Source organism: Xiphias gladius, chromosome 14, assembly GCF_016859285.1.
Source record: "Xiphias gladius isolate SHS-SW01 ecotype Sanya breed wild chromosome 14, ASM1685928v1, whole genome shotgun sequence".
Classification (NCBI taxonomy): Eukaryota; Metazoa; Chordata; class Actinopteri; order Istiophoriformes; family Xiphiidae; genus Xiphias; species Xiphias gladius.
This window is the reverse complement of record NC_053413.1, coordinates 16,154,752-16,182,684: the sequence shown is the minus strand read 5'-3', so window position 1 is coordinate 16,182,684 and position 27,933 is coordinate 16,154,752. Positions and strand designations below refer to the sequence as shown.

Below are 27,933 nucleotides of genomic sequence, written 5' to 3'. Positions count from 1 at the left end.
TGATCATGCTATTGCTTTTGCACTGTCTTTCTGATTATGCCAAGGATACATTGCATTATTTACAGTGTAAAATGGTGTTGTTTCTTTTGGTGCATGTAAGCATGCATGTGTGTACTTGTGAGTGTGTGTATGCATGTGTGGTTAATTCTGAATTGTAACAAAACAGCACAAAAATACTTTTTTATCCTCGGAGCTCACTGGATGAAATAGGCTTTTTCTGAGACATATTTACAGTTGATAGTGCATGACTTTATAAGAGTTGACAGCCATAGTAACTCCTGTTGAAAGAAAACCAAAGTATTAAGCTTTCCATAGATCTTTAGTTTTACGGCTTATATTGCCTCATCATACAAGAGAAGAGAAACGACGTGGCAGTACGTTGAACATATTTTTTTCAGACACCATCAGTAGGCTCAAGTGTCTTTTTTGAACCCCAGAGAGACAAAATAAGGTTTCCCTGATTACCTGATGTCCTTACATTGCCCTGATTCACAGTGGTTTCATGCAATGTGGCATGTGTTAAGTGCACACACAGACAGTGGTGGCTTAGATACCAAGGAGGTAGTTACAGGTAAATAAAGGGAACACAGGAATGTGTAAATGTAAAGATTAAATCTGCTAGGTGCATGTGGGCTGCTATGGAAACTAGTTAATGCCAAAACGGGACCAGTCACAAAGTATTAATGACAAATACTCCACATAGAGGGCCGACACACATCTATGTACGGTGCACACAAATGTATAGACATCCAAAAGACTCAAATAAGCCATTTATCCACACAGAAGAGATCACATCCATGACTTGAGCACATACAATAAGCACACCGCGTCTACAAATGCACAGCCTTGTCCTTCACTCACGGCCTCTGCAAATGATCCATATACATTCATATATTTTCTCGGCGCAGTGTCTGGCTGCTGTACCCCAGCTTTTCGCTATATTGAAGCTACATTTTGAGTTTTCCTCAAAAACTATGAGCTTTAGCACGTCTCTCAGTTACAGTCTCAGAAATGTGAGGCGCTTCAGATATCTTCAGATATCATCTTTATCAGCGTATAAGACTTTTACTTGATCTGCAAAAGTGTAAATACATCATGTTTCAAGTTTTTGCCTTACTCAATAAGCTTACAGTGATTGCAACCTGCCTTTTTAGATATATTCACTTTGATATGCAGATCATACTTTTTGTAAATAGCCAAAAGCTGTAAACTATGTTGTATCTTGTACAGTGTAAAGTTGGGTTATTGAATATTTTGTAATAAAGACAAAATTGGTGTATAAAATATCAAAAGAGTATGGCTGTGAATGTCAGTAAAAAGGTAACCTTTTTTTGGCCACCGACATATAAAACGAGGAGTGTATGGGAATTGGGAGTCTGAATAAGGATCTTTTTGTTGATTTTTAAACATGAGCAATATGAAATTTTCCAACCTGAAATATTTACATCTTGCCCCCCCCCTGCACAGCAGATGATCAGCAGATCAGCATATAATTTTTCATGGGCAGTTCCCCCTGTTAGTTCCACTCTATAAAATTTCATGTGTGCCACCTTAGTTTAAGGCTCTTAAAATAACAGCTTTCACTCTAATCAGCAAAATATGGCAGACAATGACAGGTTTATTATAGCAAGTGATGTACTTCCACGGCCCATAGCCAGATTAATGTCACCATGTCACAAATACAGAGCAGGGGCCAAAATTGTTTTCCACAGCACTGATATGGAGTTTGTCTGGGGTTCACCAAGTGTAACCGTTAGGTCAACAAAAGCCTGGCTCAACCATTTTCAGTATAGTACAATATTTTTTTTGTTTTGCTTTGGGATAAAATAGAAGAAATTCTGGTTAGCTATTGATCATTTGCAGTGCACTGTAATGTTGGTGTATCTTAAAGGAGTTCTTACTTTACAGAAAGTAGCTGAAAAAGTGCAGCTGTTGTTATCACTGTCATGGTCAAACCCCCTGACTCCTAACTAAAGTTGACATTAAGCAATGAAGGGAATCCAAAGTAAATGATGGTTCACAAACAACACTCCCCCTGGTGTCATCAGGGCTAAAAAGGGTCATGATGAGTAAATTAGGCCGTGGCATTCATTAATAATTACACTTACATTAGGGTACATTTTAACAATCAAGAAAAACAAAAATAAAAACCTACAAGAATTTGGATAATGCTTTAATGTATGGAGCTGTGTTTTTATGATCATTTCCGAGGAGGGCTCCTGGAAAGAACTATATTATAATTTGGTTCAAATTTTAGGGAAAACAGAGACAAATGTTTTTTTTGTGTTGAATTTATGATACGAGTTTTCATTCATTATTTTCTTATTCATGGAAAAAATGTGCTTCGTATATGACAAATTTCATAATGCATCTTTGCCTGACCGGCTGTGCACAGACTTAAAGATCATATGGGTTGTACAAGTTAAGTGAAATTAATTTACCAGTATTGGAAGTGTACCAAATGAACACTTTCTCTATTTTAAATTACAGAACCTTAAAGGGGTACTCCAGAAATTTTGTATTGCACTTCCGTAAAATTTGAGTTAACGGAGGTTAAAAAAAAATGTGCAAAATCAAAGCAGCTGAGGCTGAGATATCCAGAGATATCTTGTTTTTTCTTTTACTTTGGAAATCTCCCTCCAGAGCCACAAAACATATTATTCAACTGTTTTCACAGTTGAAACATATCATTTAACTGTTTTCACAGGCTAAGTGCTACTCCTTATGATTAAACCTTCATAAAGTGGAGGTGTCCCTTTAAAATAACAAGTTAAAACCTGTTTTTGAATTGAAATTTATTACAACACAGAGCTTTGATATTGTAGAACCTTTGGATCAGGTTACACTACAGGACATCACCACCTGTCATCTGTCCGTAGTTAAGCTTCCACACCTGATGGGAATAATCAGCTAATGAAAACCTGAAACTGCAGGATCTTTACACATCAGGAAAGTTCAGTCATCCAGCCAAATGGACATTCAGCAGCAAAATGTAAGTTTTAATCCACTTTTTTTTTTTTTTGCTCAAGTAAAGGCCATCTTTCATATGAAATAAGCCACAATTCAAAAAAATCTGAAAATTCATCATTAAGTCGACTTGCCATGTTAATTCTGTCTTTCTTCAAAATAACATGACTGTAACTGATGGAACAGAGGCCGTATCTGGAGCCCATCCAGGAAGAGTCAGAGCACGAAGATGAAATCAGACGAAGCAAAACAGGAGAAGGAGAGGAGGATTCTCAAACTCACGTAGGTGTGGAGACAGAGGACGTAATGGCAGAAGATAAGAGTGCAGAAGAAGAAGAAGAAGAAGAAGAAGACGATGATGCTCTGCTGAGGGTTCTGAGACCCAGGCGACTGTCTCATTCCTTCAGCCAAGAGAGTTTTCTTCAAAAGCGATCTACCAGCAATCACCAGGAAAAAACGAAGAATTTCTCAGTGTCAGATCTGAGCACACATGCAGTGGGTTTAAGTGATGAAGCTACACCCCCTGGGCAGCCAAAGTTAGGAAACGAGAAGTGGTCCAGTAGTAGGAAGCTGAGGATAAAGGTAAGCATTTTTTATCACATTTTATGCTCGGATGAACAACACACAGCCTGGGTGAAAAAGAGGTGATGATCAATTGTTTTAAGATTTCCAAGATCAGATGGCACCAACCCACACCTCCTAAACCATCAGTGCAGAAGAAGACAAACAGGAAACGCCACAAGGCATCGTCACTGGTTGTGAGTGTTCATTGTAAGCAAAGATTATTTAACCTCTAAACAAATATGGATTATAACGGGGGTTTTTTTCCCCCACACATGTCCAGAAAAATCTTTCCAAGGAGGAGCTGTTTCCTCAGTGGCTGATGGATCTGATGGTCAACATCGAAGAGGCAACAACACACCAACTGGTGGTTGAGTGACACAAATCATCGCAGGCCTCACAAGGTGAACGTGGAACATGTTGGGCAAATCAAGCACTGATCTCCTTGGTGAATACTGAATGTAGAACAAATGCCTCACAAAATAAAATAGCATTAAGAGTTGGCAGTGCCAGAGACTAAAGTCCATGTGTAATGTGTAAGTCACTGTGTATTTTTTTGTTTTGTTTTATTTTGTCATTATCACTGAATAAACAAAAAGAAACAAGTACATTAGGTACAATCAGAGTACAATAAGGCATATCAGTTTCATAATAAGTTAAATGCATGATTAAAAAATTGGTTCCATTCCTGTCAACTTATTTAAGTTGTGGTTATTATGTGTAATATCAAACACATTGATTTTTATCTATTATTCTGTTGTAATTACTTTTGTCATTTGTGCAATTACCCCCCCCCCCCCCTTCCTTCAGACATCAAGTACATGTAACTAATAAACCGGTATATTCCTTTTTATCTGTTGGTAATAATTGAAATGTCAACCCAAACAGGCCTAAGGCTTCTACTTGAACCCATTTTCTTTTTCAAGTTGGTGTTCTTTGATCTAAAAGCCAGTGTAAAATACTGTATGAGAGGCCAAAGCTCTCTGAGAGCACAGTCAAATAGTTGACAGATAGATACATTAAACCTATTTTTGGTGAATTCACTCATGCTTGTCTCATGCTTTATCACTATACACATAAAAGCAAATAATATTTCCAAATGCACGTCAGTCAAGTGTTGTTTAGTTTATAACAATGCATCAAATTTTATGAGTTCATTACTGGTTTTGTGCATAAAATGTTACACTGTATCTGTAACTACAGGTGTCGAGTAAAAATACAGTACAGTAAAAAGTACAATATTTGCTTCTCACATATTGTAAAGTAAAAGTATGAAACAGTCGAGCAGAGTACTGTAAGTACTGTACTTGAGTATATTTGCTTAGTTTCATTCCTCCACTGCTCTTTTACAACCAATACACTCTCGGTAATTATACCATAATCAGTTTCTTTTTCTGTACTAACTCCTAAATAGTTTTGTCTGAAGCCAAAACCATTTCAGTCATAACCTTCCCGTCAAACGCATGCACAGTATACGCACAGCCCCTATAATCATTTTATTATTTGTCATTTTGTGGTAAGCCCAAATCCACCACCAACAGCATCCAGGACCGTGCATGAAGAGTCACAGCTAAATATTCGTCTCCATCATCTCATTCTCGTACACATAGTGGGGTTTCCGGGAACGTACGTTGTAATACTAATAATAAAAACACTTTAGTGATTAATCCTGATCACTTTATTGGTCTTACTTGGTTGAAACATTATTTCTGTGTTGTTCAGCACTTTACATTTTCAGTCAGTGGGGTTAAATATCAGGACTTCTCTGTTCCAAAAAAACCACAAAAATCGTAGAAAATGAAAAGTCTGGGGTCAGGTAGGGTCCACAGCATGAGTGGTGTTGGTGTGTATATCGCACATACTGTGCCGAGGTATTTGGCATTCGCCATAGATAGTTATGACAAATACTACACCAAGGAAACAACCCGTTACTAGCGTCTTTCTTCAGACAAACATGTTATGATTCTAGCAGAGCAATCCATAATGCTAGGGTTATGCAACGATCTTGTTTATCTGTCTGCCTGATAAGAGGAACCTTCACCAAAGAGACTAAAGGGACAAATAGGGTTTTAGTGTCAAAACAGTGTCGAAGCACAATATCAGTCAGCATTACTTTACAAAATAGGTATTTGACGACAGCAGTCACAGTCGGAGTTTTTCTAATCACCAGTCATTATCTCGTGGCCTATAACTCCTTGGATTATCTAGTATTCCTTATTGTGGATGTTATTTATTATTCACGACTTTATTGATACTTTTTTTCGAAAAGCAGTATTCAAGTGATTGTTTTCATAACCTCAAGGTAAAGACAAAGATCAGTAATTTGGTTGTCCGAAAACAGGGTTGTTTTGATGTACAATCACTTTATGTTCCAAAGTCAATATTGACAACAGACCTTGTGAACGTGGATCTACGTACGTCAAGCAGGGTCATCCACCGTTTACGGCAGCTTTGTCGAAAATATTTTATATCTGTGGTCACTCTGTCAATCATTTACCTCTCTGGAGGCCAGATCTCCATATAAATACAGTTGGGTCAGAGAAATCACTTCAGAAGGAAAACTACAGTCATACAGAGCAGTTTGCAGAAGCGAGTCCAAAAGAAAGAACATACTTTTCTGAGGACTGGAGATGCCCGGATTATATGAGAAGCTGACATTTGTGGCAGGAGCGGTTCTGGCTGTCTTAGCCGTGGTGAGGTCATCCCCAGTGGTGGTACCGGAGCCTATCCGCTGTGCCCCCTGCACGCAGGAGAAACTGAACAACTGTCCTGCCATCCCACCAGACTGCAGGCAGGTCCTGAGGGAGCCTGGCTGTGGCTGCTGCATGGCCTGCGCTCTGGAGAGAGGGGAGTCCTGTGGAGTTCACACAGCCCACTGTGGTGAGGGTCTCCGCTGCACTCCCAGGCCTGGTGAGCTCAGACCTCTCGCCGCTCTGACCAGGGGACAGGGGGTCTGCACTGAAGACCTGGGCCAAGGTAATCTAAGTTTCTCAGGGTTTACGTATTCTTCTTCCAACTTTCATGGTCATACAATTCTATACTTTACACTGAACTTAAGCAGCACTCCAACATTATTTTACAGAGGATACTGAAGTAGTCCCTGACCACGGCTCCCTGCACTACCTGTTGGGTCTCAACCTTCCCTTTGACCACCAAGACACTGCCGAGGGCCACGAGAGCATCAAGGCCAAGGTCAATGCTATCCGCAACAAACTGGTACAACAGGTGAGGAAAAAACAAGGACTCGTGAAGATGATTTGAAGAAATATACCTTCCTTCCACAAGAGGGAGCACTTGGTTTTGAGGGATAACCGGGATTTATATAGACATATAAATCCCAGTTATCTCTCTATAAACACCTGTTCATGTGTGAGTGTAGTTCTCACTGTTCTCACTCATTCTATTTTTGCACAGGGACCCTGTCACATTGAACTGCACAGCGCACTGGACATGATCGCCAGCTCTCAGCAGAAACTAGGAGAGAAGTTCACAACTTTCTACCTCCCCAACTGCGACAAGCACGGCTTCTACAAGGCCAAACAGGTGAGAATATTTCGCAAAAATAAAATTCCGTCCACCTGTTGAAGGAGATTCGTCTGAAGCTACCGGCGGATTTACTCATGTGGTTTCCCATCTCTTACGCCTTCAGTGTGAGTCATCTCTGGTCGGACCGCCTGCTCGCTGCTGGTGTGTCTCCTCCTGGAACGGGAAGAAGATCCCAGGATCGAGTGACCTGCTTGGCGATTCAGAGTGTCATCAAGAAGTTACGCACTGAGAGACGGACACGTTCTCAATCATAAACCCAGATGCATATACAGACACATACAGATACAAGCACACGTTTCTTAACTTAATATCTACATGCAACCACCTGATGAACTGTCTTCATTTTACAAAAACACACTTATTCATTTTATTTACATGATGTATGTGACAAGACTTATTTATTCACTACTTGTATATTCTTCCTAGCATTAACCATTTGTCGTTTTTAGATTTTTTATATGTTTGCCTATTTTTTTCAATTGTAAATAGGGCAACACTGTATACATTTGTGTTTCTGACTAAATAACTCCATTGCTCAAAACCACAGGTCCGCAGCTATGCCAAGCCCATTTCAGAGTCTTCAGCATCAGTTTTTTTCATTCATTCAAAACTGGAGCTGTGCATGGCACAAAACAACACAGCCGCTCATTCATTCAACATGTTGACATTGTCTGAATGTATCTCCATTGGCGTTTCCTCAATGGGTATTGGGGGAAATACTTAAAGTGCCAGAAGTATGTGCACAGTGGCCAAGTACAAACATATCAGGGCTCATCCAAGCCACTGTGAGGTTTGGCATGGGTTCGTCCGCATTTGTCTACCTCTCCTAGTCTCTGCAGGTCCACAGGTTTAGCAGAGGGTCGCTGAGGGCTAAACTCAGCTACACATTTTTCTCACCTTTTTATTTGTCTAGAGGGTCATTGTGGTGTTTTGACCTATTTTAGCTTCTATTCTAGTATTTATTACGATTCAGTCGTGTTGCATGCTTTTTTTCATGCTTTTGTTTTTTGTTGAGGTCATGTGCAGTGGACCCAATTGTTTGTGAATGCTATTTGCCAGGAATGCTGCTATTCCATTATTGGTTTTGTTGAAACAATGTATATAGTCTAATTCTGTGGATGTACATCAAATTAAATATTATATTATTTCATCATGATGGTGTCATGTTTTAAAGTATTTTCCCAATTTGGTTTCTCTCACACTGCAAAAAATGAAAAATGAAATACCTGTATCATTTTATACTGCCTTTATTAAGTAAAAATAGACTTCTGAGGGTTGCATTGTACATGCAAACAGTATATTTACTTAAATCAAGGCAAGTGATGAACATTATCACTGGCTAGACAGAGATCAGAGATAATGGTTTGTGGCCTTTATCCCAAAAATTAAGCTTATGCAAATTGACAACAGAAACAGTAACAACCACGGTACAGATAATAGAAAATGTCCCTCTTTTTCTTTCTGTGGCTTGAGATCCAGAGTAAAAACTGCATATGCACTGTAGTGTTCAAGCTGTACGGTCTAATCCAACTCCCTGAGGAGCAGGAAGCAACTGCAAAAAGTGGAACTCATAGAACAGGAATCCATAGTAAGGCACCGCATATTTACTCTGAGAGACATATTCAGACATACATACATTTTATGGTTGTCACGACCACACACAATGTCTTTATAACAAATCACAAGCATACAATTATGATTACATATCACAAGCATGTACACATGTGCAATGCCACTTGATTGTGCGTAAATGAAGAGCACTCTCATCAATGTTTCTGACAAGTACAAATGTCTCTGTGTCTTATGATCAGAGCAAGGTCTCTGAGATAAATTCTTTAAGTGTATCCTCTTCTCAGAAGCTGTCCAGGTTGGGTGAGAGACAAAAAGCTTATAAAGCATCCATCTGTCACAGAAAAGTACAGACTGTATCTGCAACACGGAGGCTTTTTCCTCCTGGTATTCTTCCTCTGTTCCCCTTGCCTCAGAAAAAGGTCCCACAGGCAACAGATAGAAATAGCAAACATCCACATATCGGTTGAGCCATCTCTTGACCTCTCTCCCAATATCCTCAGTGTCTCCATTTGTTTACAATTCTTCTTGCTCTTACTCCCACCCTCCCTCCCTCCGTCCTGCTCTGCTCCTATTGGCTCTCGGAGTTGTAGTACTGGGCGTCTCCTCGCTCCTTCCCATCAAAACCTGGCAACGGCTGCCCGTATTTGTCCACACACCAACAGAAGCCACGCTTTCTGCCTTTGGATGGACGGCACTGAAAGCGAAAGAAGGGACAGGGTGAAAGGAGGGAAGAGAAATAGAAGGGGGAAGGCTGCTAAATGTGTAAATCCAGTTGAATATGCAGCATTATGGGTAACGAGCCACTTTACTCAATGAAGTAGAACAGCAATAGTTAAGTGGCATTAATGGTCAGATTGTGCTGAGTCGATGCAGCCTTGGCTATCCAACACGCTGTGGTATTTTGAGCTGCTTTTATGGTCTACCTCCTGTTACACACACATATAGAGACCTTTAAGGTAAACAGAAACCTGGTAAAATATTTGCTTAGTCCCGTTTGTGAACAACTGAGAACCAAGATCTATTTTCAGAAGCTGGTGGCCAGTACGAATCATCTGTTGCTGATTATACCCCACAGCTCCAAATTATGGGTACTACAAATGACTTACAGAGTCTGTGGAGCTACCCAAGGGCTGTTATTTTACTGCCAATTTTACTAAAGGTCAACCTCCACTCTAGTAAAACATGCAGCCATTCATTTCAAGGGCTAAAGCAACTGTGCTGCTGCTCCACAGAGGAGTCAGAGCTGATCAGGAGGGAGGACATCCTTATTTAGTTCGATATTTCATAGGGGTTTGATCGAGGGTCTGTCTGCATCTTGTGAGGACAGAAATGTATCATAAGGGATTTAAAATTTCCGCTGCAAAACAAAAGTATCACAAATTGGATGGTAGGAAAACTAATACAGTAATCAAAAATGTAAGCACAATTGAATTGACTTGATCTGCCTCCAGCGTGGAATCTGCAGAGTAGTTTTTTTCTACTCTAAAAAGACATTTACTGTTATCAAGAGCCGCAATAAGAGAAGTTTTTGCTTAAAATCATGCAAAAACGTCCAAGTTAAACTGACCAACATGAAAGGTCTGCCACTCCTTCAGCGCCTGAGGGCTCAGCATGGTACACTAGGTCCATTCTACATAAACAAAGACAATGAGCCTGGCGTTGTGAGGCTGGTTATAAGATGATTGCAGGTCAAAGAGAACACTTCCATTAAGCAGGAGGGACTGCTATGTAATAAGAAAAGCTGCTTCAGTGATGCAGTGGCGCGGGAGCCCTAAGTGCCTCCATATGAATGCGTCAGAACCACTCATTTATTACAACCCAATCGTGGGTGAACCATGTGAGCGTGGGGATGGCTGCAGCTCTATTTCTGTGCCTGCTTCTCAAAAGTCCAGCAATTATGGGGCGAGCGCATCGGGTGCCGGTGGCCACCTTGACGTCTGTCTCCCTGGGAGGGTTCCCGTTAAACGGCCATCGTCCCAGCCGTCAACCCCACTGGGGTTTGGCCCCTGTGGTTCCTGTCTCCAGAGTCAGCGGCTAGGGTCTACCTCACTGGTGTGGTGGTGCAATGATGAGGCTCTAATAACTACCAATGAATACTGTAGGACAGCTACAAATCTGTAATTGGGCTGCAGGAGACCTAAAGTTTGAGTCTCTAGAATTTAGCATTGAATCTTTATTAATGTAGCCTGTGAAAAGGGAGGTGCGTGTTCTCTTTGTGCAGCTTTTAAAGTAGTAAACAAGTTGAAAGTTTTTCTGTTTTTTTTTAAGCAGATCTTTAAATAATGTGCAGTCTCTCTTGAAATTGATGCATGAATCTATAATTATCCTGTAGTCAGTATCAAATGATGGGCCTTTGAATGTGCTGTTTTACCTGCTTTTTCTTATAGAAGCCCTTCTTGTCACAGTTTGGTATGCGGAAACCTCTGGGGTTGAGTATGTCTGTAATCTTGAGGCTGCTGAGAATGCTCTCAATCTCTCTCCGACAGGGACCCTACAGATGAGGGAACACATAAGAAGTTAGTGCACTTTCCCCATAACTTGAATGCTTGTTTCCAGCTCGAACTCGAGAGCACTTCAACAAATCTGAATGCAGCTAATGCCGTTAGCTCAAGGTATTTCCCCTCAGCAGCGTGATTTTGACACAGATTTAATGGTTTTGTAAATAAAGACGTTAACAAAGCTGGCTCACGCTGCATCACACACTGTTCTGCTGTAATACTTAAACAATGGTGGCTGCAATATGAAAGAGGTGACGGGTGAGAAATGAATTCAACTGACCGACTTGCGGGGGCTTAACAGTTTTCCAAAGCTGCTTAGAACTCCTACACTTTACACAAAGGATGGGGGATAAAGTGAATTCAAAGGGCTCAAAGAGAGAGCCAAAAGGCTTTTCCTCAAGTCCAAGTACTCCAGTCACTAATCAAAGCAGCCAGTCAAAGCCCATTACTAGTGTGTGCTCACTTCTCTGTCCAAAGAGAAGATCAAAATAGCAGCAGGGCTTCCCAACAGGCACTCGCATAGGCCAATCCATCATTCACTGGCTCTCAGTGCACCCGGCACGCGGACGCCTTGTGGCCAAACAACCGCCTGACCCAGGTCAGCCACAGGGCCATCGTACCCGCTCGCTGCCATGCCACTCTACTGCTCACGAAGCCTGCCAGCCGTCGGCACCGCTACCCAACACATTTCATCACCCGCGCGGGGAGAAAAACACCAAAACTCAGAGGAAGAGGGGAAAAACATAACTCCAGTGTGCTCTGAAGGCAGAAAAATATTGGTTGTGGTACTTACATACTCAGGCTCCTGTTTGGTCTCTAGAGAGAAGTTTTGCTGGTCTGTGATGAGTGGTCCTGGGAGCTCCTCCATTTTAAAGCTCTGGGTTCGCTTCTGCTGCTCCCGTCTCAGGATAACTGCTGACTTTGCAGAGGGGAAAAAAGGGTGAAGCGGAGGTCTCAGGGGTCCCATGGGTCTGTGGGTGCTGTACGAGATCTGAAGGCCTGAGCCGGTGGAATTCCGCTCCTCGTCCTGAGTGTCAATATTCTCTGCTGAGGTTTGAGAACAACATGTGTTTATTCGCAAAACAGTAAACTGGGATATATAATCTTCCATTTAAGGGAGTACTCTTTAATGTTGATTCAGACGTATTTAACTTTTACAGCCGGAGATCAGCCTGGGGGACACGAGTATTCCATTTTTCAGAAGCACGCCCTGAAATTATATCTATCTCTCAGTTTTGACAGGAAATTAACAGAAACATGCAATATGACCGCTGTCACATTCCAAATGTGTTTCTGCCTCAAACGTTGAATCCACTTAGTCCCCCTTTTGGGGGCCCAAGCTAAACAGCTATATCACCTAATCAACATTCAGTCTTTGGTAATTGATCCAGGGAGGTCTCGTGTCCTCGCACCTTTCTGCACCGCTTTTGTTGCACAGTCAAAGTTCCCCTGGGCATCGCAGATCTTTCCTTAAATGTGCTCCAGACCGTCTCATCCTCCACCCCTTTCTTTCCATAAATGAAGAGCAATTAATGAGTGACATCAGCTAGCGACTGTGGCTCTCAGAGGGACTTGTGTTGTGCCATTGAAAACGTGTTGCTCGGCGCTTGCGAGTCCATACACTGACTACTGACCGTGCATTACACTAGGGCCATCTTGCCCAGTTGACATCCAAAGCTATGTAACTGCCCCTCTGCGTCCTATCAACACACATTTCCTTGCCATTGGAAGCTTGCAGATTCCAGCGGGTAATAAATCAAAAGCCTGTAGAGTTATTGCAACGACCGTCGGTGGACACGACTAACCTGTACTGAACAGTGACGAGTTTTCCAAAAGTGCGAAGCGGACGCAAATGGAGCGAGGGTGCACGCGCAAGATTTACCTGGTAGCTCGTTGACCGGAGGTGTCGGTCTGGCGGCTGGTCTCTTGTTCGTGGCGTTCGCGCAGACCCCCCGTCCCTCCAGCAGCGCCTGCAGAGGCTTCGTCTCTCCGGGCTGATGCTGACAAGTCAGTCCGGAGCCACATCTCCCGGTGTACACGCCGCACGGCTGGCCGAAGCTCAGCGCGCAAGTCAGGCAGCAGCCGCAGCCCGGTTCGCGGACTTTCTCGGCGCAGTCCTTGGGCAAAGGTTTGCACACAAGCCGCGCTCCGGCATCACATGGCTCGCATCGGATAACCGGTCCGACCGCACCTGACCTCCGGGTGAACGAGGCCAGGACAAATGTCACGCAAAGTGCGCGAAAACGGGAATCCATTGTGGCGTCTGGGAGCATATGGTGTCAAAGTGAGGACGCGCACTGTCCTACCGTGGTGACCTTTCTCTGGTCAGCTGCTCTCTCATTCAGATAAAGCCACCGGCCAAAACATCTCAATATATAGACCCCAGACTGTAGTCACACCCACGAATAGCTTGTGGTCTACTGATGAATCGCCTCGACTCCGTTATTCCTTTTAAACCACCAGAGCAATGTGCCGGGGCAACGTGCAGACCAGTGGGGCAACATTTACGGTATGGCTCGTTAATACTGATTTTTGAATGAAATACGTTTAAGAACAGTGATTGGCCGATGCAGTTTTTTTTTTTTTTTTTGACCTTAGCTGAGGGATTTGGTTGAGGTCTGAATATCCTGCATAGCCCAAATTCTAATATGTAATGCAGAGCGGCAGGTTATCAGACACACATTCTAGGAAATGACCATGCAACCCGTGAGAAATAGCCAAAGAAATGGTTCTAATGTGTGTCAGGTCTCAGTTTGAAGAGCCCACACACGGTAGAGCCAAGCCTCTGCGATGCGCGGATTCATTCGCAGGGGGCGCCAGTATGTGTGCATGTAATTTTTCAGTGAGTCGGGGATACTTGCAGTGAACGTAGGAAGCTTTATCTGCCATATGTTTGTGTTTTTTTTTTTTTCCTATTTTCCGTGTAGTATTCACCTGAGTATGTGTTTGCATGTGTGTGTGTGTGTGTGTGTGTGTGTGTGTCCACTGATCTGGGACCCAAGAGGCTGCTGCGCATGACCCTGCATGACCTGGTTATGGTTTAAGCGCATAAACTGTGACCAGTCCATACATAAGATGATTATTTCAAGCTCCTGATACACTGTGAGGTACAACAGTGCAGCCCGGTAACAGATGAGGAATTAAATAACAAGTACAAAACCTTTGGTGGAATGTAACTAAGAACCTGTACTCAAGTACTTCTTCTGGTAATTGCAAGCCTACTTCACTTTACACTTTACACTTCTATCCCAGTACGTTTATTTGACAGCTATAGTTGTTGGGCACTTTGCAAAATAATATTTTGCATAAAAAACAAATGGTTATCTTACTATATATGGTGCCTTTTTGGACATGAAACAACCCAGCTGTGTGTGTAATTGTTTGCCTGACCATCTAGAATATAAAAATGCTGCTTACACATTAATTTATCAGTAAGAACATTATAATGTTTATCAGTCTAAATAAGGAGGGCTTTTACTTTTAAAACTTGTAAGTACAATTGACTTCTTCCATCAATTTATAAAACGGGAATTTATACACTTAGTATGTAATATCTCTCAAAGAACTTGGTCCTCTGCAGAACCGTGGCTTCAAAAGGTTGCAATTGGTCAATAGTACCATTAAACTGGCCTCATTTGCAGATTCGATGCTTGTCGCGAGGCCGAGTTTTGTAAATGAAACAAAGAAGATCCCGGCGATGCCATTTTATAATATACCGGTTTCATGATGGCCAGATGAAGGTCAGAATATAATTCAGCCACCAGACCTTCTGCAGTCAGTCCACACAATCAGTGTTGTTCATGACAAGGAGGAAACCCGACAGCCACGCATAATTCAAGGTGGCCTGCCCATATGGTACTCAGTGTTTTTGTGTCATCAAAGAAAGCACCTCGTGTACCTGTTCCTCACACATTCAGTGGAGCAGTTGTCTCTGAACTTGTTGTTAGGATGTGCGACATAGTTGGGCCTGTTCTGGTCATTTGTCAGTGCTACAATGCAGACCTTAAAATAAGGACACATACCACACGTGTAAGTGAGAAAATTCCTGAGTAATTACATCTGTAGCGTTTGTAGGTCCACTATTAATTGGTTACAGATGAGAGGGGGAATACACCAGCAAGGAATGTCCAAAGTACCTCAAAAGAATAACAGCAGGTGAGGCGAGGTGTACAGTTCCTCTTTGCTTTTGAAATTTCTTGGAAGCTCAAAGTCAAATCAGTTGCCAACAAGCCCTGGCGTACTGCCGCCAGTTAACAGACAGGTCTACAGCAGAGCAGTGCTCGGTGGAATGCCAAACATTTGTTTCATATGCTGAAAAAAGCTCGCTGATTTTCCTCCCTCTCCTCCGCTCAGAGCTCTTTGGATGGGGGTCTCACAGCCACCTGTGCATATTCAGCATAGCAGAGGAGAGCGTCGGGCACAGGGAGCAATGTACTGAAGGAATGTCGTCCCGCAGAGCAGCCACTCAATAAAGAGGGAGTGTGAAGAATGTGCCTTTGCACACACAGGATATTACTGTACATGTGTTTAACATAACCTGCTGTCAAAGGCTACGCGGGCCAACCACAAGCGCTTGTCAAATTCTAATCCCGTACAATTTTCCACTGTTTTAAGATGATTTGGACAAATCAGATACGCTCGCCTGAAGCTCTGAGACTGGCCTGCATTGGCCTCACCAGGCTGTAGCTTACTGTAGCTTATTGCACTGGAGCCCTTAGCTAAATATAAACTAGCTACTGAATACCTGCACTTGAACGTCACGCATTTTCCCAGTTTCATCTTCAGTTTTACTAAATCCACAGGTTATTGCTCTGAGTAATTGTGAGTGGTTATTTTCATGATGCTGTTTTTATTATTATACTTCTATCCTGGTTTTTAACATTAGAACACAGCAACTCCAACTGTTAAGGGCCCAGTTGACCAACGATATTGTATAGGTTCACTTGACTCAATCCATGGCAGGGAGAAAAATAGTTTACATTAGTTTTCATTATTGATGTATAATCAGGATGCCTTATTAGCATTCCTTTCACTAAAAAGTAACTTGGGGGATTGTTTTTGATGTATGCTGTGTGTTACAATGCTTCTTTTGGCAGCTCCCCCACTTCTGGCTCTGTGGTGGGATTTTGTCTGAGTGCAGTGCAGAGATTCAGGGGATGGGGTTACTGTAGTGACAGGGAAAAGTGCAAGAATCTGCAGCAAGGGCCAAAGCTCGCAGATTGAAAAGCACATAGTTTAATCAGCTGGAGGTCTGCAGAGCATGTCTGGGTTAACCCAGGAGAAGGATGTGTGTGTATGTGTGTGTGTGTGTGTGTGTGTGTGTGTGTGTGTGTGTGTGTGTGTGTGTGTGTTTGTGCAAGCGCCTCACTCTCAAACACCAACCAACTTTTTTACCTTTCCTGCTTGCAATTTGGTCTGGCAGTGGGGGTCCACGTGTGTCTGTGCATGTGTGGAGCATACATACTGTATGGAGGTGTGTTGGAGAAAAAGAGGAGGGGGGGTGGGGGGGTGGGGGGCTGTTTGGGAATGACACTGCCGCAGATCACATGATAAGTCCGGCACGATCACTGTTATTCTTTTTGTCCCCATTGTCTCATGACCATCTCTCGTATAGGTGCTCCTGTCTGGGAGCTTTTTCGAGCAGGCTCTCATCACAGATGAATTGGATGCAAAGATCTCTATTGTCATTAATATGATCAGCTCCTCCCTTTGATTCTGTTCTGACTGGCACCCATACAGTGCTTTGACAATTATCCGATTATTAGATGTGGTTTGAATGGTGAACAAAAAAAACAAAACAAAAAAAGAGCCAAAAGGGCAAAGGCCACCTTTCATGTAATTCCAGGGTCGGTTAATTATTTTTCTGGAGTGGTCTGTTCGTGGAGCTGTCATGGTCCCCATTTCTGGAGGCTTGGCCCCTGAGGCAGTCCAAGGCTGTAATTAAGCCCTAGCGAAGTGGAGGACAGAGAGAGAGGAGCTCTCAGCACTCAGCCTGACGGATTGCAGAGTGCTCGGAAGTGGGCTGAGAGTGGCGCCGCTCACTTTGGGCCGCGACCCCCCCCCCCAGACTGCATCACTTCCTGTGTCTGTATTTCTCTGTCTTGTGTACACATATTAGGACTTTTGAACGCATATTCACACACATTTCCTCATCTGCAAAACATAACTATTCTGATTTTTCTCACCTTAACTCATTCACTCTGTCATTGAATCTTTTTATTCAAGACTAATAATGAATGAATCACATGTAAAGCATGGTTTTAATGTAAACAAATACTGGCAAACTGTTTCTAATTGAGTAAAAAGCACTTTTTCATTCATGCTTCATTGTATCATTTTTTTTTGCCTGAGTGTTTTTCATCCAGAACAATGGTGTCAAATGATTTAAATACAAAAGAAAAAGACAACAATACATGTAATTTATTCTTCCACAGGCCTGTACCCTTTTCTCACTGACAGCGACACACCATCACTCATCGTAAACAAACACAAAATTATAGTAGGTGGAGGAGGAACTGTCCCCTTGCAGATGCAGGCTGTACAATGCTCCATTTATTTTATAAGTGATAGTGGTCTGTGGTTTCAAAATGTGGTTCGGTGCTGAAATGGAGAGAAAAGACAGAGTTATCACAGTCCATGTAAAAAGATATAGCTGTCTCAGGTTCACCCAACGGTGGAAACCTAATCTAATTTACTTTCTTAAGTATCAGTATGCAAGTCAAATTTATTTTATACTTTTTCCTGTTATTTAAACCATATTCCTTACCATTTCCTTTCTATCATTTTATCTTTTTTATGCAATAATATGTAATTATTAATGTGTAGCTTCTTTGTTTTTGTCTAGTTTATTTTTCCCGCCCATGTTATAGTGAATTGGGATAAGCCCAAGGGGAGGAAACATCTATAGTAGGTAAATGACGGTTACAAGGTACAGTATATGCCCAACACATCCAGATGTTTAATTTCCACTGACATGAGGGATTTTTCACTGCTTCCCTGCTCGCTTAAGAAAGTGGAAAATTGCCATGATCACTGACAAGTCATGACAATTTCATCTTCTCTCCCTCTCCAGTACAGTGATTCCCAACCAGGAGCACTTGTACCCCAATTTACTGCTGCAAATTGCCCGGGGGATACATGAAAAGATTGTGGAGTAGCTCAGCTAATTTGAAAAAAAAAAAAAAAGGAAAAATATGATCTTGTAAAAAAAAAAAAAAAGTATATATCCACATTTGTTTTTAGAGGGAAATAAACGTACTAATCAGGATTACAAATTTACAAATTGAGTCGATCTCATCTTTAGTATATTTATGGTCACAATAACAAATAAACCGCCAACTATGATGGGGCAACTGCAGAGGACCGTCTCCCACCAACCTGAGTCAGTTGAAACACCTAAACACCTTGTGCTGTGATTGACAGCATGTGAATAATATTCCGCGAGTGTGCAGAAAAGTGGAAACAGATAGCGAAAGGTGAAGGATAAATTGTTAAATCCTCCAGCTTCTGACACTTCAAGTGGCAGTGCAAACCTATTGTAAAATAAAAAAAGAGGCAGAGTCTCTACGTCTTGCGTGAAAAATGTTTTGCTTCTATATCCACTTTAAGACAATTAACAGTGTTAAATAACATTCAGTATAAAATCTGTTAAAATTAATATACTTGGAACATGATCGGACGTTTTGATGAAGGCATCCTTGAGCTCATCGTCACTTTTTACACCTTCGCTCAAACCGTGATGTAACACAAACTCACAAAGGCAGTGCTTGACCCCACAGCTTGTTTTTTCCAGTTCACTGACCATGACCGTGGTCCCTGCAAGACCACATTATCCTTGAGAAGATCGGGGGACACCTGTCACCCCTGAGCTCTGTAACTTGCTACCCTCCGCTTAATAGCTCACATTATAGTGCGGTCATGACAGCAATACATCACAAACTGTTTAATAATAATAATAATAATTATAATTATAATAATAATAAGCAGACTTTAGAATTTTTTTGAATGATTCTGGAGAAAAAAATATTACTTATACCAAGTATTCGTTAATAAGCATCAACTTCACTCCATAACATCCCCTCATTTTGACCTGACGTGAACTGTTACGTGGCTTGATATGAAAGCCCAGTTTATCTCAGTGCGTTTTGAGGTTTCTGTGTCTGCTGAAAGCCAAACAGGAGCCCCAAATTGGGCAGCCATCCCAGAGTGAACTTTCTATTTTTGCCCCTCAACCTTTGTTCTGCCTCAGAGGAAAGAGATGAGCCCTGCCCCTCTAATTAAGTGGTCGTAAAAATGCAGCAGAGCTGGGGTGCTTGAGGAATGATAATGAGTTCTGTCAGCCTGATAAACAGGGCCTTTCACCTCCGCATTATCTGCAAAACGAAACTTGATTGGTTTCAATCTGCTTGAGGAGACTGGTGTAAATCTATGGCGTTTATTGGAAAGCTGGTATTTGTTGAGACAGGCATACTGTATGTGACAGGCTTAATCAGTGTCTGTTACGGGTCCTTGGTCAGGTCAGGAATGTCAATACAATAGCAGTGTTTACATTAAAGAAGCTCATCAGTGGTGGCCATGTGCTGGTTAAGGGTTGGGAAATAAATTTAATTCTGCTTTTGGGCAGTGTAGTTCTCCTACATTATTATTAATAAGCTAGGTAATAGTAAGTATTAAGACATATAAATCAAGCTTGATGGGGAATTATTGCACTATAGAGCTAGGCCCGCTCTCTCATGCTCACTCAGACTGTTATTAAATGTGTGAAATATTGTCTCTGCTGACAGGTTCCTCTGTAGTCTAATAATGTTGCTAGGCTTTCTGGACTTTCCCCGGCTTCTTTTATTTCGAGGCCTCTCTGCACTAAATAACAGAGGAAGACGGGCTCTGGGCTCTCTGCTGTCGCCACACCTGGGCCTTCACTTCCTTCCTGCCCTCCCCGGGAATTCTTCACTTTCACCACCTGCAGAGGGACAGTAGTGAGGGGGGAGGAGGAAGGGTCTACCCCATTATACCTTTCCTCCCTTTTAGGCTTGGCTCTTCAATTTTATTCCCTCTCAGCACCTGTCCCGGCTTGCGTGGCGGCACAGTTTTCTTGTACTGCACTTCTCAAATGAGAGAATGGACGTGTGTGCGTGTCGGGTGTGTGCATATGCAGGGAAAGAGAAAGACGCAGACGCAGACCACTGCGTGTCAGCCTTATTAAAAGATGTGGTGGTGGTCCACTTTGGTCTCAAACAATTATTATCTCACCTTTAAGCTACAGCTTAAAAAAAGTTAATCTTGCCTGTGAAAAATCAGCCACGTCACAAAACCTCTCCAACAATGTGCAGGTTCGAAGTTTTGTGTTGCTAGCGTCCTCTGCTGGCTGCAAACTGAACTGAAGCTATTCCTTCCTCTACAATGAAAGTAAATATGTTTCCAGCAGGGTTACCTCCTTCCTGACTGGGCAGAAGTGTCATGATCTGTCTCCCCTCCTGCTTTGTATTGTGGAATAATCGCTACCACTGGAAGACACTAAAGCTGGAAACCTTCCTGTGACTCATACTCCAGCTGTTGAGGCTGCGACTTGAGACCAGGCAAGACCTGTGCACGGGGTCTTCGGTTCAGCAGTGCACAGCCTGCCAGTGGGTCTGTCATTACAAACTCGTGTTGTGTAACCAAGCATTATCTAAACCCAGAGACCCAGAAAGTTTACAAAGTTTCCTAAAACGATTCTAAACTTTAAGGAAATTAATATAAAATGATGCACAAGACATCTACAATATTTCCACGAGATGGAAAGCTGCAGCCGTTAAAAACTTAAATGAAGAGCTCGCACAAGCTAATACAGAATATAGCTACAAATGCAGTCAGGGAATATGGAATAAAATAATTTTAACAACCAAAAAGCAACCGATGAGGAAACGAAATGCCCATGTCGAACTTTTAATTTAAGGGGTTTACGGATCACCTAGATTACATAAACGTTTCCTTTAGTTTATTTACAGAACACAACAAACAATGCAATATCAATATACAAATAAACCGTTCACATGTAGCATGTTATAAACAGAGGCACAGTATTGTATGAGATAAGTATGAGGTACAGATAATATGTCATGAAAAATGATACCAACATAACAAATGTGTACATAATCAATATAAGAATATCAACTGAGCTTTATTGTGGTGGTAGGTCCCTCTCTGGATACAATGGCTGCCCAACAAACAAAAATAGTCGAAAGGAATGATTTGTTTTGTCATCATCTCATATACTATGTGAACAAACACTCAGCTGGGATAGTAAACATTTTTCTCTTTCTCCCAGAGCAAGTATGTTGTATATGTCATTGACAGATGACCAGCTGAATATGTACCAAAGTACCAAATTTATTTGTGCAATTCCAACAATGAGCGCTTTCTTCCTTTAGTATTCCTCCAAGAACTTTTTAACCACTAACACAATGACAGCATTTTTTCTGTCAATATAGCAGCCTGTGTGTTTTTTAAAAAGCCAAATTAAATGTACAAAATGGTGTACATTGATTTATTTTTTTAATACTCAAACACTGCAGTGCCATTAGTGGCCATGTGGCCCCACAAAGAGGGCAAAACAAAGTAAAATTTGGCAGCTGTGAGTGGATGCCACTATCTTCTACACAAAGCACTGATGTGTTTTTTACTAACTCCTGTCGAGTCAATATATATTAGCGATTAATTAAAATATTTTCCTATTTCTCTCATTTCAGCACACACACACACACACACACGCACACACGCACGCACGCACGCGCGCACGCGCGCACACACGCTTTCATTTAACTGTTGCCGACAGCTTTAAAAGTGGTCATATTCACACACATCTTAAGAAGAAAATGATTTAACAAGTTCAGAGAAGCCACATACATGCTGCACATGTACAGAAGGCCACGGTTTAAAAAAATAAAATTTGACATTGCATAGATAAAATAAGATAATCCTGTGTGAGATGTAGCCAGTCCTAGAGTCCAAACTATACATATTTGCTGCACTTCCTTTGCACATCTTTAACGCCACGAAGAAATACTGCATGCTGATCAGATGCGGCACAGAGGTGCTTCTACATCGGCTACAACTTTACAGGATATTAATAGCTTGAACGAAGCTTGTTTTGGTTAAATATTAGGAAAAAAAATAACATGCAAACTTAGAGTTTTCTTGATTTGTCTATAACATTTCGCATGAACATGAAAAGCAGCTTTTGTGTTATGTACTTAAAATATGATGAGATTGAATACATCTAACTATATAAGACATTACTGTTGTAAACCAGTAGAAAAAAAATACACATTTCTTATGATTTTGATGTTTTCAGAATTTTGTAATTTACAGTTCATTTTACAGGAATTAAAAGTAACAAAATAGAAGAAGATTTATATTTTTCTATTAAAAGGTGTAATCGAATGTCCTGGTGCTGGTAAGTGATCATAATGTATAAAATATCCAGTTAATATCCAGGGTTAATGTTCAGGTCATTAACATCTCCAGTCCTGACATTCTGACCTTTGTTCAGCCTCAGTCTTTATTTGTTGTTTCTGCTATTAGTAAAAGTCTGTCCAGGAGATCAGCTCTGTCCTACTTACTCTTCTGCGAGCCAATCATCACCTTGGACACAAAGTTGACAATGGCACTCGCTGGCTGCTCAGGGTCATGCTCTGCAAACAGGTGACATATATTGTCCATGGAAGTGCCAGTTTTCCTAGCCACAAAGCCGAAGATCCTGCAAAGGTGGAGCAAAGTACTTAATAGCTGCACTGTCATCTGTCTCAAACTGACCAAGTCCCTTTAAAAATAACTGCTGTTCTGGTTGTAGGTACAATGGCTTCAGAAAGTACTCAGAGTCTTTCACTTTTTGCACAATTTGTACTGTTGTAGATTTAATCTTAAATGGATAAAATTGCCAATTGAGTGACATCAGTAACCCATAATGACAAAGTGAAAACGTATTTCAGAAATATGTGCAACTTTATTAGAAATCAACATCTGAAGTCTCTCATTTCCTTTGCTGTGCTACATTTGTGGTCAGGTGCATCCACTTGGGTTTAATTAATCCATGAAATGTGTCTATAACTTGACTGGAGTCCACCAGTGGCAAACTGAATTGATTGGACTTAGTATAGAAAGGCACACACCTGTGTATATAAAGTCCCACAATTCACAGTGCATGTCAGGACAAAAACCAAGCCATGAAATCCAAGGAACACACTTTAGACCTCCGCAATAAAAATATAGGGAGGCATAGATCACGGCAAGGGTATAAAATAATTTCTTGGGTGTTCCAGGGAGCACATTTTGGAACCACCATGACTCTTCCTAGAGCTGGCCGCCTGGCCAATCTGAGTAACGGGGCAAGAGGGGCCTTGGTCAGGAAGGCGACCAAGAACCCAACGGTCACTCTAACAGACCTTTAGAAGTCCTCTGCAAAGATGGGAGGACCTGCCAGAGGGACGAGCACCTCAGCAGCACTGCATCAATCGGGCTTTTATGCACGCAACCTGAGAATGGGGCGACTGTCCACCTCTCAGCAAGACAGTGACCCAAAGCATACAAACAAGACAACTCTGGAGGGGTTACTTAACAAGTTTCTGACGGTCCTTGAGTGGCCCAGCCAAAGCCCAGACTTAAACCACATAGAACAACTGTGGAGAGACCTAAGGTGCTAGTTCACAGATGCTTCCCATTCATTCTGACAGAGCTTGAAGGGATCTGCTAGGAAAAATGGGATAAACTGAACAAATCCAGGTGTGCAAAGCTTGTACAGACTTACTCAAGAAGACTTGAAGCTGTACCTAATGCCAAATGGGCTTCTACAAAGTACTGTAAAAGGGTCCGAATACCTTTGTATTTGTGAGATTTCAGTTTTTTATTTTTAATAAATTTCCAAAAATCTAAAAAAAAATGTACTCACTTTGTCATTATGGGTCACTGGGTGTAGACGTGGGAATTTTATCAATTTAGAATTAAATCTACAGCAGAATAAAGTGTGAAAAAATGAATGGATCTCAATACTTTCTGAAGCTAATGTATTTAAAAAATAATAATTTACTTACTTTGCTGAAGGACAGCCATCTTTTTTCCACCTATGTTTAGTGAAAAAGAGGATAATAGTTGGGAGGATTACTTAGTTATTGTCTTATTACAACTTATCAAATACACAGAGCCTCCACTTGCACGTTCAAAATAATCAATAAAATTAAATTTTATTTATCTTTGTCTATCATAGGGCGTACACTAAGAGACAAACAACCAGTGAAACCCACGTTTACACCTATGAGAAATTTGGAGCTGCCAATAAACCTAACATGTCTTCAGACTGTGGGAAGAAGCTGGAGAACTCAGAGGAAATCCTCAGGCAGAATATGAAAACTCCACACGGAGAGGACCTGGCCAGACCTGGGGTTCGAACCCAGAACCTTCTTGCTGTGAGGCAACAGTGCTAACCATTGTACAACAGTGCCATCCTTGGTTTGCTGATATTCCTTTGCTTATGTAATTTTTTGCTCAAGCAGTAATTACCTAGGAAATAGTTTGTCATGCCACTCCTTCTTGGAGTAATAACAGGTTTGCCTACCAATTGTCATGACTAACAATCTGATATTCAATCTGGTGGTCAGACTTTAAATCAGCAATACTCACTTTCTATCTTGAGGGTCCAATGCACAAAATATGACTGTATTGACATTGTAATGCCTCCTGAAGAAGAGCCTAAAAACAGACAAAATCATGGTTATTGTGAGAAGTGGATCATTGCATGTATGTATGGTATAAAAGTGTGTTTGGTACTTACTTCCTCTGGTTGTCGGTGAGGGTGATTCCCTGGGACGAAACTTTGAAGTGGACCACGGTGGAGGTTGGTGGAGGGTTGGAGCTCAGAGTCATACTGGTGGCTTTCTGTACTGCCTGGACGCCCGTCAGGGACTCCATTTCCACTGAGCCCAGGTACCACACGTTACAGGCTGCAGGAGCACACAGATTCGAATTACTCTCAGGTCAAAACAGCTAGGTGCAAATAACTGCAGAGCAAGTGCATACAGTGCCAATGTCCATAATAACAGGAAAAGAAAAACGGGCTCTGTGTGGATGCACTCATTTCCAAAACTGCACACAAGGATTGCATCAGTGTTTATGTACAGTGCCATCGCTACTTTGTCATAATGACTATTCATAGCAAGTGATGTTAGACGCTTGACTACCTGCACCCTGTTTTAGCAGCTCAGCAGCAGAGTTGGTGACTGATTGTGAGGTATTCTCCACAACATCTTCAAGAGGATCTATGATCAAGAACAACAAACCATTACTGAGATTATTTAGTAAAACCACAACAGATACATAAACAAATAAAATGACTAAATGGCCAGACAGCTAAACACACAGACAGGCAGATATGGGTAGCCACAAAGCCTAAATGATGCTTATTTTCTTTTTTGACCATAATCTTCCCCAAGAAAATAAAACTGTATGACTGTGTGAATGTTTACCTCTGTCAGGTATAATAAGTTTACAGGGCAGGGCCAAGGGAGTGATTGAATGCTGGCAGACCAACGCAGTTAAGCTTCCTGTAAAAGAAAAGCATATGAAATCAAACTGATGCTTCATGGCCACATCAACCACTTGTTTTGTATTTCGTCTGCTATTACTAAAAAGATGACAAAAAAAAATGATTGATTAAAGTGAATATTTCATTTGTATTATAGGAAATACAATCAATGGAACGACAATCTTGTTGATTTGGTTGATCATCCACGTAATCACTTTGCCACATCAACTCAACTGTCTGCTGCAAAGATGCTGTAGTTATCCTGTACTAGCCACTGATACAATACACCACAGACCAGTAGAGGGCAGTGTTGTGCATGGATGCTTGATCTTTGGTGCGCTGTAGCCCAACAGCCAGGAGCTGTCACTGTTTTAACAGAGCAGGCACTCACCAAAATAGGGCTCATTTGGGCAACCCTTCAACCGAACTCCTTTCTGTGTACACTCGATCAGGAAGTGTCGTACTAGTTCATTGGATATATCGCCTCCTGTTAAAAAAAAAAAAGGACCGACAGAGGATACAGAAAGAGATATGAGAGATAATTAATTCTGCATAATTGCCTGTCCTCTGTTTTAGCAAAACTGTCCTCTATCTGACACCCTAGATTTACTCTGACCTAAATCAGTGCTCCAAGCATTTATCTCAGCACAACATATAGTTTCCCAGCCTTGAAAAGTTACATAAAACATGTTAAATCATTACATTCGACCTCTCCAGAGATCAATGGGATTATGATTCCACAGAAGCGCCTCTAAGGGGGCAGGAGGAGTCTATGTGAGGAATGTCTTGACACAAAGGCTTGGAGAAAGGCCCGCTCCTTAAAGTGGATAGGGTTTCACACTTATAAGGAGCCACAATGCCCCAAACTGAGTGTGTGGAGAAAGACCAAGTCATGATGTCACCACAGGTGCCGTTAGACTGCGTAGGGCTGAGAGCATACAAAAGGACAGGTGCGAGCGGAGGATAAAATGGAAGGGTTGAACGATGTGGTGGGCTGGTAGAGGAAGGGTATAAGGGAATCCTTTGTCGCTTCTTGTGTTGTTTTTGTTAAAAAATAAAATCTTATGAATAATCCAACTTGTCTCTGGAACACATTGTGTGGGATTTAACGTCCCTCTGGCCCTTTTTTAAAACAGAAAAACTGATGTATGAGACTCTGTATCATCACTCAATCAGCCTTTGTTTTCATGTCGAATCATGGCCAGAGAATGTTTGGACAGATTCCTCTAGACACTTTGTTTTCTTTCCAAAAAAAAAAAAATCCCCTTCCGTATTTCCTGAAACAAACACACTAGGGATTAATATCCAAGCAGCCTGTTTTGAACCTAGTCCCTGGATATAACATCTAGTTATGTGGGGCAGGGAGCTTCCCGGGAGATGGCCCTGGGATCAGAGTAGGCTTATGGACTCGGGACATCTTTTGTGAAGGGGTGAAACATTAGCTGCACATCTAAGACTATCAGGCAATAGGGTTCTGTGTGGCTTCATCACTATGATGGCCACGAGAGAAACACAGAGCGAGGAGCTCTCACACACAAACAGAAGAGGATGCTCTCATGTTCCACCATGAAGGTGAGTACAGTGGGCTGTAACTGTAGATGGCTTTGTGCGGGATTGTGTAATGTATGATTCCCATGAACACTGGTGGACCTGATACCTTCACCATTATAACTGAAAGAATACTTTTCAAAATTTTATGGAAATATGGATTTAATCCATATTTCATTCCTGTCTGAGAATCAGATGAGAAGTTCCGTATCACTCTAGCTGTTTCCCCCCTTCTCCTTTCAGTCTTTGTGATAAACTAGGCTAACCATGTCCAGACGTCAGCTACATGATTAATGCACAGATATGAGACTGGTATCAATCCTTTTATGTCATTCTTGGAGAGAAAGCAATGCGTGCATTTCCCCAAAATGTTGAATTGTTCCATTAACTAACGGAACTTCAAAGAGAAAAAGTTAAGAATATTACTTGCTCAAATAATACAATGCACAAGACATTCACATGTCGTACCTTTCTTGGTCTGTTGGAGAACGGAGGGTGGGGGTGTAGCCACCTTCATTGCCAGTCCATAGGCCCCTCTGAAGGAGTGGCTGTCCCTCACGATAAAGCAGCCAGGCTCCTTGTCCTTCAAGACTGAAATTGCTGAGGGGAGAGAAACATAGTTATGAAGCTGCTCTACAGTTCTGCAGAAAAGTTGCATTTCCTTTTATTACTTAGGATAGAAATTGG

At 41.7% G+C, this 27,933-nt stretch overlaps 4 protein-coding genes across 7 annotated transcripts in view; 2 read left to right on the top strand and 2 right to left on the bottom strand.

Moving 5' to 3' along the window:
* The first annotated feature begins 2,841 nt into the window (after positions 1 to 2,841).
* LOC120799288 lies at positions 2,842 to 4,379 on the top strand. 2 transcript variants are annotated; one of them, XM_040144337.1, is made up of 4 exons: positions 2,842 to 2,992; positions 3,154 to 3,549; positions 3,633 to 3,725; positions 3,806 to 4,379. In XM_040144337.1, the coding sequence occupies exons 1-4, from the start codon at positions 2,972 to 2,974 to the stop codon at positions 3,905 to 3,907; spliced, it is 612 nt and encodes a 203-aa protein (XP_040000271.1). In that variant the 5' UTR covers positions 2,842 to 2,971; the 3' UTR covers positions 3,908 to 4,379. The 2 variants fall into 2 exon arrangements, with proteins under 2 accessions (XP_040000271.1, XP_040000272.1); XM_040144338.1 differs by having other exon boundaries at positions 2,846 to 2,992; positions 3,812 to 4,379.
* A 1,725-nt stretch (positions 4,380 to 6,104) lies between these two features.
* LOC120799287 (insulin-like growth factor-binding protein 1) lies at positions 6,105 to 7,942 on the top strand. Its single transcript, XM_040144336.1, has 4 exons — positions 6,105 to 6,504; positions 6,611 to 6,753; positions 6,943 to 7,071; positions 7,178 to 7,942. Exons 1-4 carry the CDS (start codon positions 6,159 to 6,161, stop codon positions 7,301 to 7,303), a joined length of 744 nt encoding a protein of 247 aa, XP_040000270.1. The 5' UTR covers positions 6,105 to 6,158; the 3' UTR covers positions 7,304 to 7,942.
* Positions 7,943 to 9,205: 1,263 nt separating this feature from the next.
* On the bottom strand, positions 9,206 to 13,564 carry LOC120799102 (insulin-like growth factor-binding protein 3). Of its 2 annotated transcripts, XM_040143995.1 has the most exons (4): positions 13,027 to 13,564; positions 11,938 to 12,191; positions 11,018 to 11,137; positions 9,206 to 9,340 (listed from the first exon to the last, which is right to left on the bottom strand). In XM_040143995.1, exons 1-4 carry the CDS (start codon positions 13,415 to 13,417, stop codon positions 9,215 to 9,217), a joined length of 891 nt encoding a protein of 296 aa, XP_039999929.1. In that variant the 5' UTR covers positions 13,418 to 13,564; the 3' UTR covers positions 9,206 to 9,214. The 2 variants fall into 2 exon arrangements, with proteins under 2 accessions (XP_039999929.1, XP_039999930.1); XM_040143996.1 differs by lacking the exon at positions 11,018 to 11,137.
* A 7,496-nt stretch (positions 13,565 to 21,060) lies between these two features.
* LOC120798677 (tensin-3-like) overlaps positions 21,061 to 27,933 on the bottom strand; it is a 35,002-nt gene continuing 28,129 nt past the window's right edge. The window contains exons 21-28 of one of the 2 annotated variants that reach the window (XM_040143154.1): positions 27,715 to 27,846; positions 26,090 to 26,185; positions 25,640 to 25,717; positions 25,355 to 25,432; positions 24,949 to 25,117; positions 24,798 to 24,866; positions 24,212 to 24,241; positions 21,061 to 22,881 (exon numbers count right to left, since the gene is read on the bottom strand). In XM_040143154.1, the coding sequence (XP_039999088.1) occupies positions 22,737 to 22,881; positions 24,212 to 24,241; positions 24,798 to 24,866; positions 24,949 to 25,117; positions 25,355 to 25,432; positions 25,640 to 25,717; positions 26,090 to 26,185; positions 27,715 to 27,846 (797 nt within the window). In that variant the 3' untranslated portion in view covers positions 21,061 to 22,736. The remainder of the gene's footprint in view (positions 22,882 to 24,211; positions 24,242 to 24,797; positions 24,867 to 24,948; positions 25,118 to 25,354; positions 25,433 to 25,639; positions 25,718 to 26,089; positions 26,186 to 27,714; positions 27,847 to 27,933) is intronic. The other variant, XM_040143155.1, reaches the window with a different exon arrangement.

Bases quoted from the DNA above. Each gene is read 5' to 3' on its own strand.
- LOC120799287 (XM_040144336.1), top strand. From the start codon at position 6,159: ATGCCCGGATTATATGAGAAGCTGACATTTGTGGCAGGAGCGGTTCTG. The intron at 6,754-6,942 runs GTGAGGAAAAAA...ATTTTTGCACAG, and splicing joins GCAACAAACTGGTACAACAG to GGACCCTGTCACATTGAACT. The intron at 7,072-7,177 runs GTGAGAATATTT...TTACGCCTTCAG, and splicing joins GCTTCTACAAGGCCAAACAG to TGTGAGTCATCTCTGGTCGG.
- LOC120799288 (XM_040144337.1), top strand. From the start codon at position 2,972: ATGGACATTCAGCAGCAAAAT. The intron at 2,993-3,153 runs GTAAGTTTTAAT...CTGATGGAACAG, and splicing joins TGGACATTCAGCAGCAAAAT to AGGCCGTATCTGGAGCCCAT. The intron at 3,726-3,805 runs GTGAGTGTTCAT...TCCCCCACACAT, and splicing joins ACAAGGCATCGTCACTGGTT to GTCCAGAAAAATCTTTCCAA.
- LOC120799102 (XM_040143995.1), bottom strand. From the start codon at position 13,417: ATGCTCCCAGACGCCACAATGGATTCCCGTTTTCGCGCACTTTGCGTG. The intron at 12,192-13,026 runs GTAAATCTTGCG...CTCAAACCTCAG, and splicing joins TCCGGTCAACGAGCTACCAG to CAGAGAATATTGACACTCAG. The intron at 9,341-11,017 runs GTAAAACAGCAC...TTTCGCTTTCAG, and splicing joins GCTTCTATAAGAAAAAGCAG to TGCCGTCCATCCAAAGGCAG.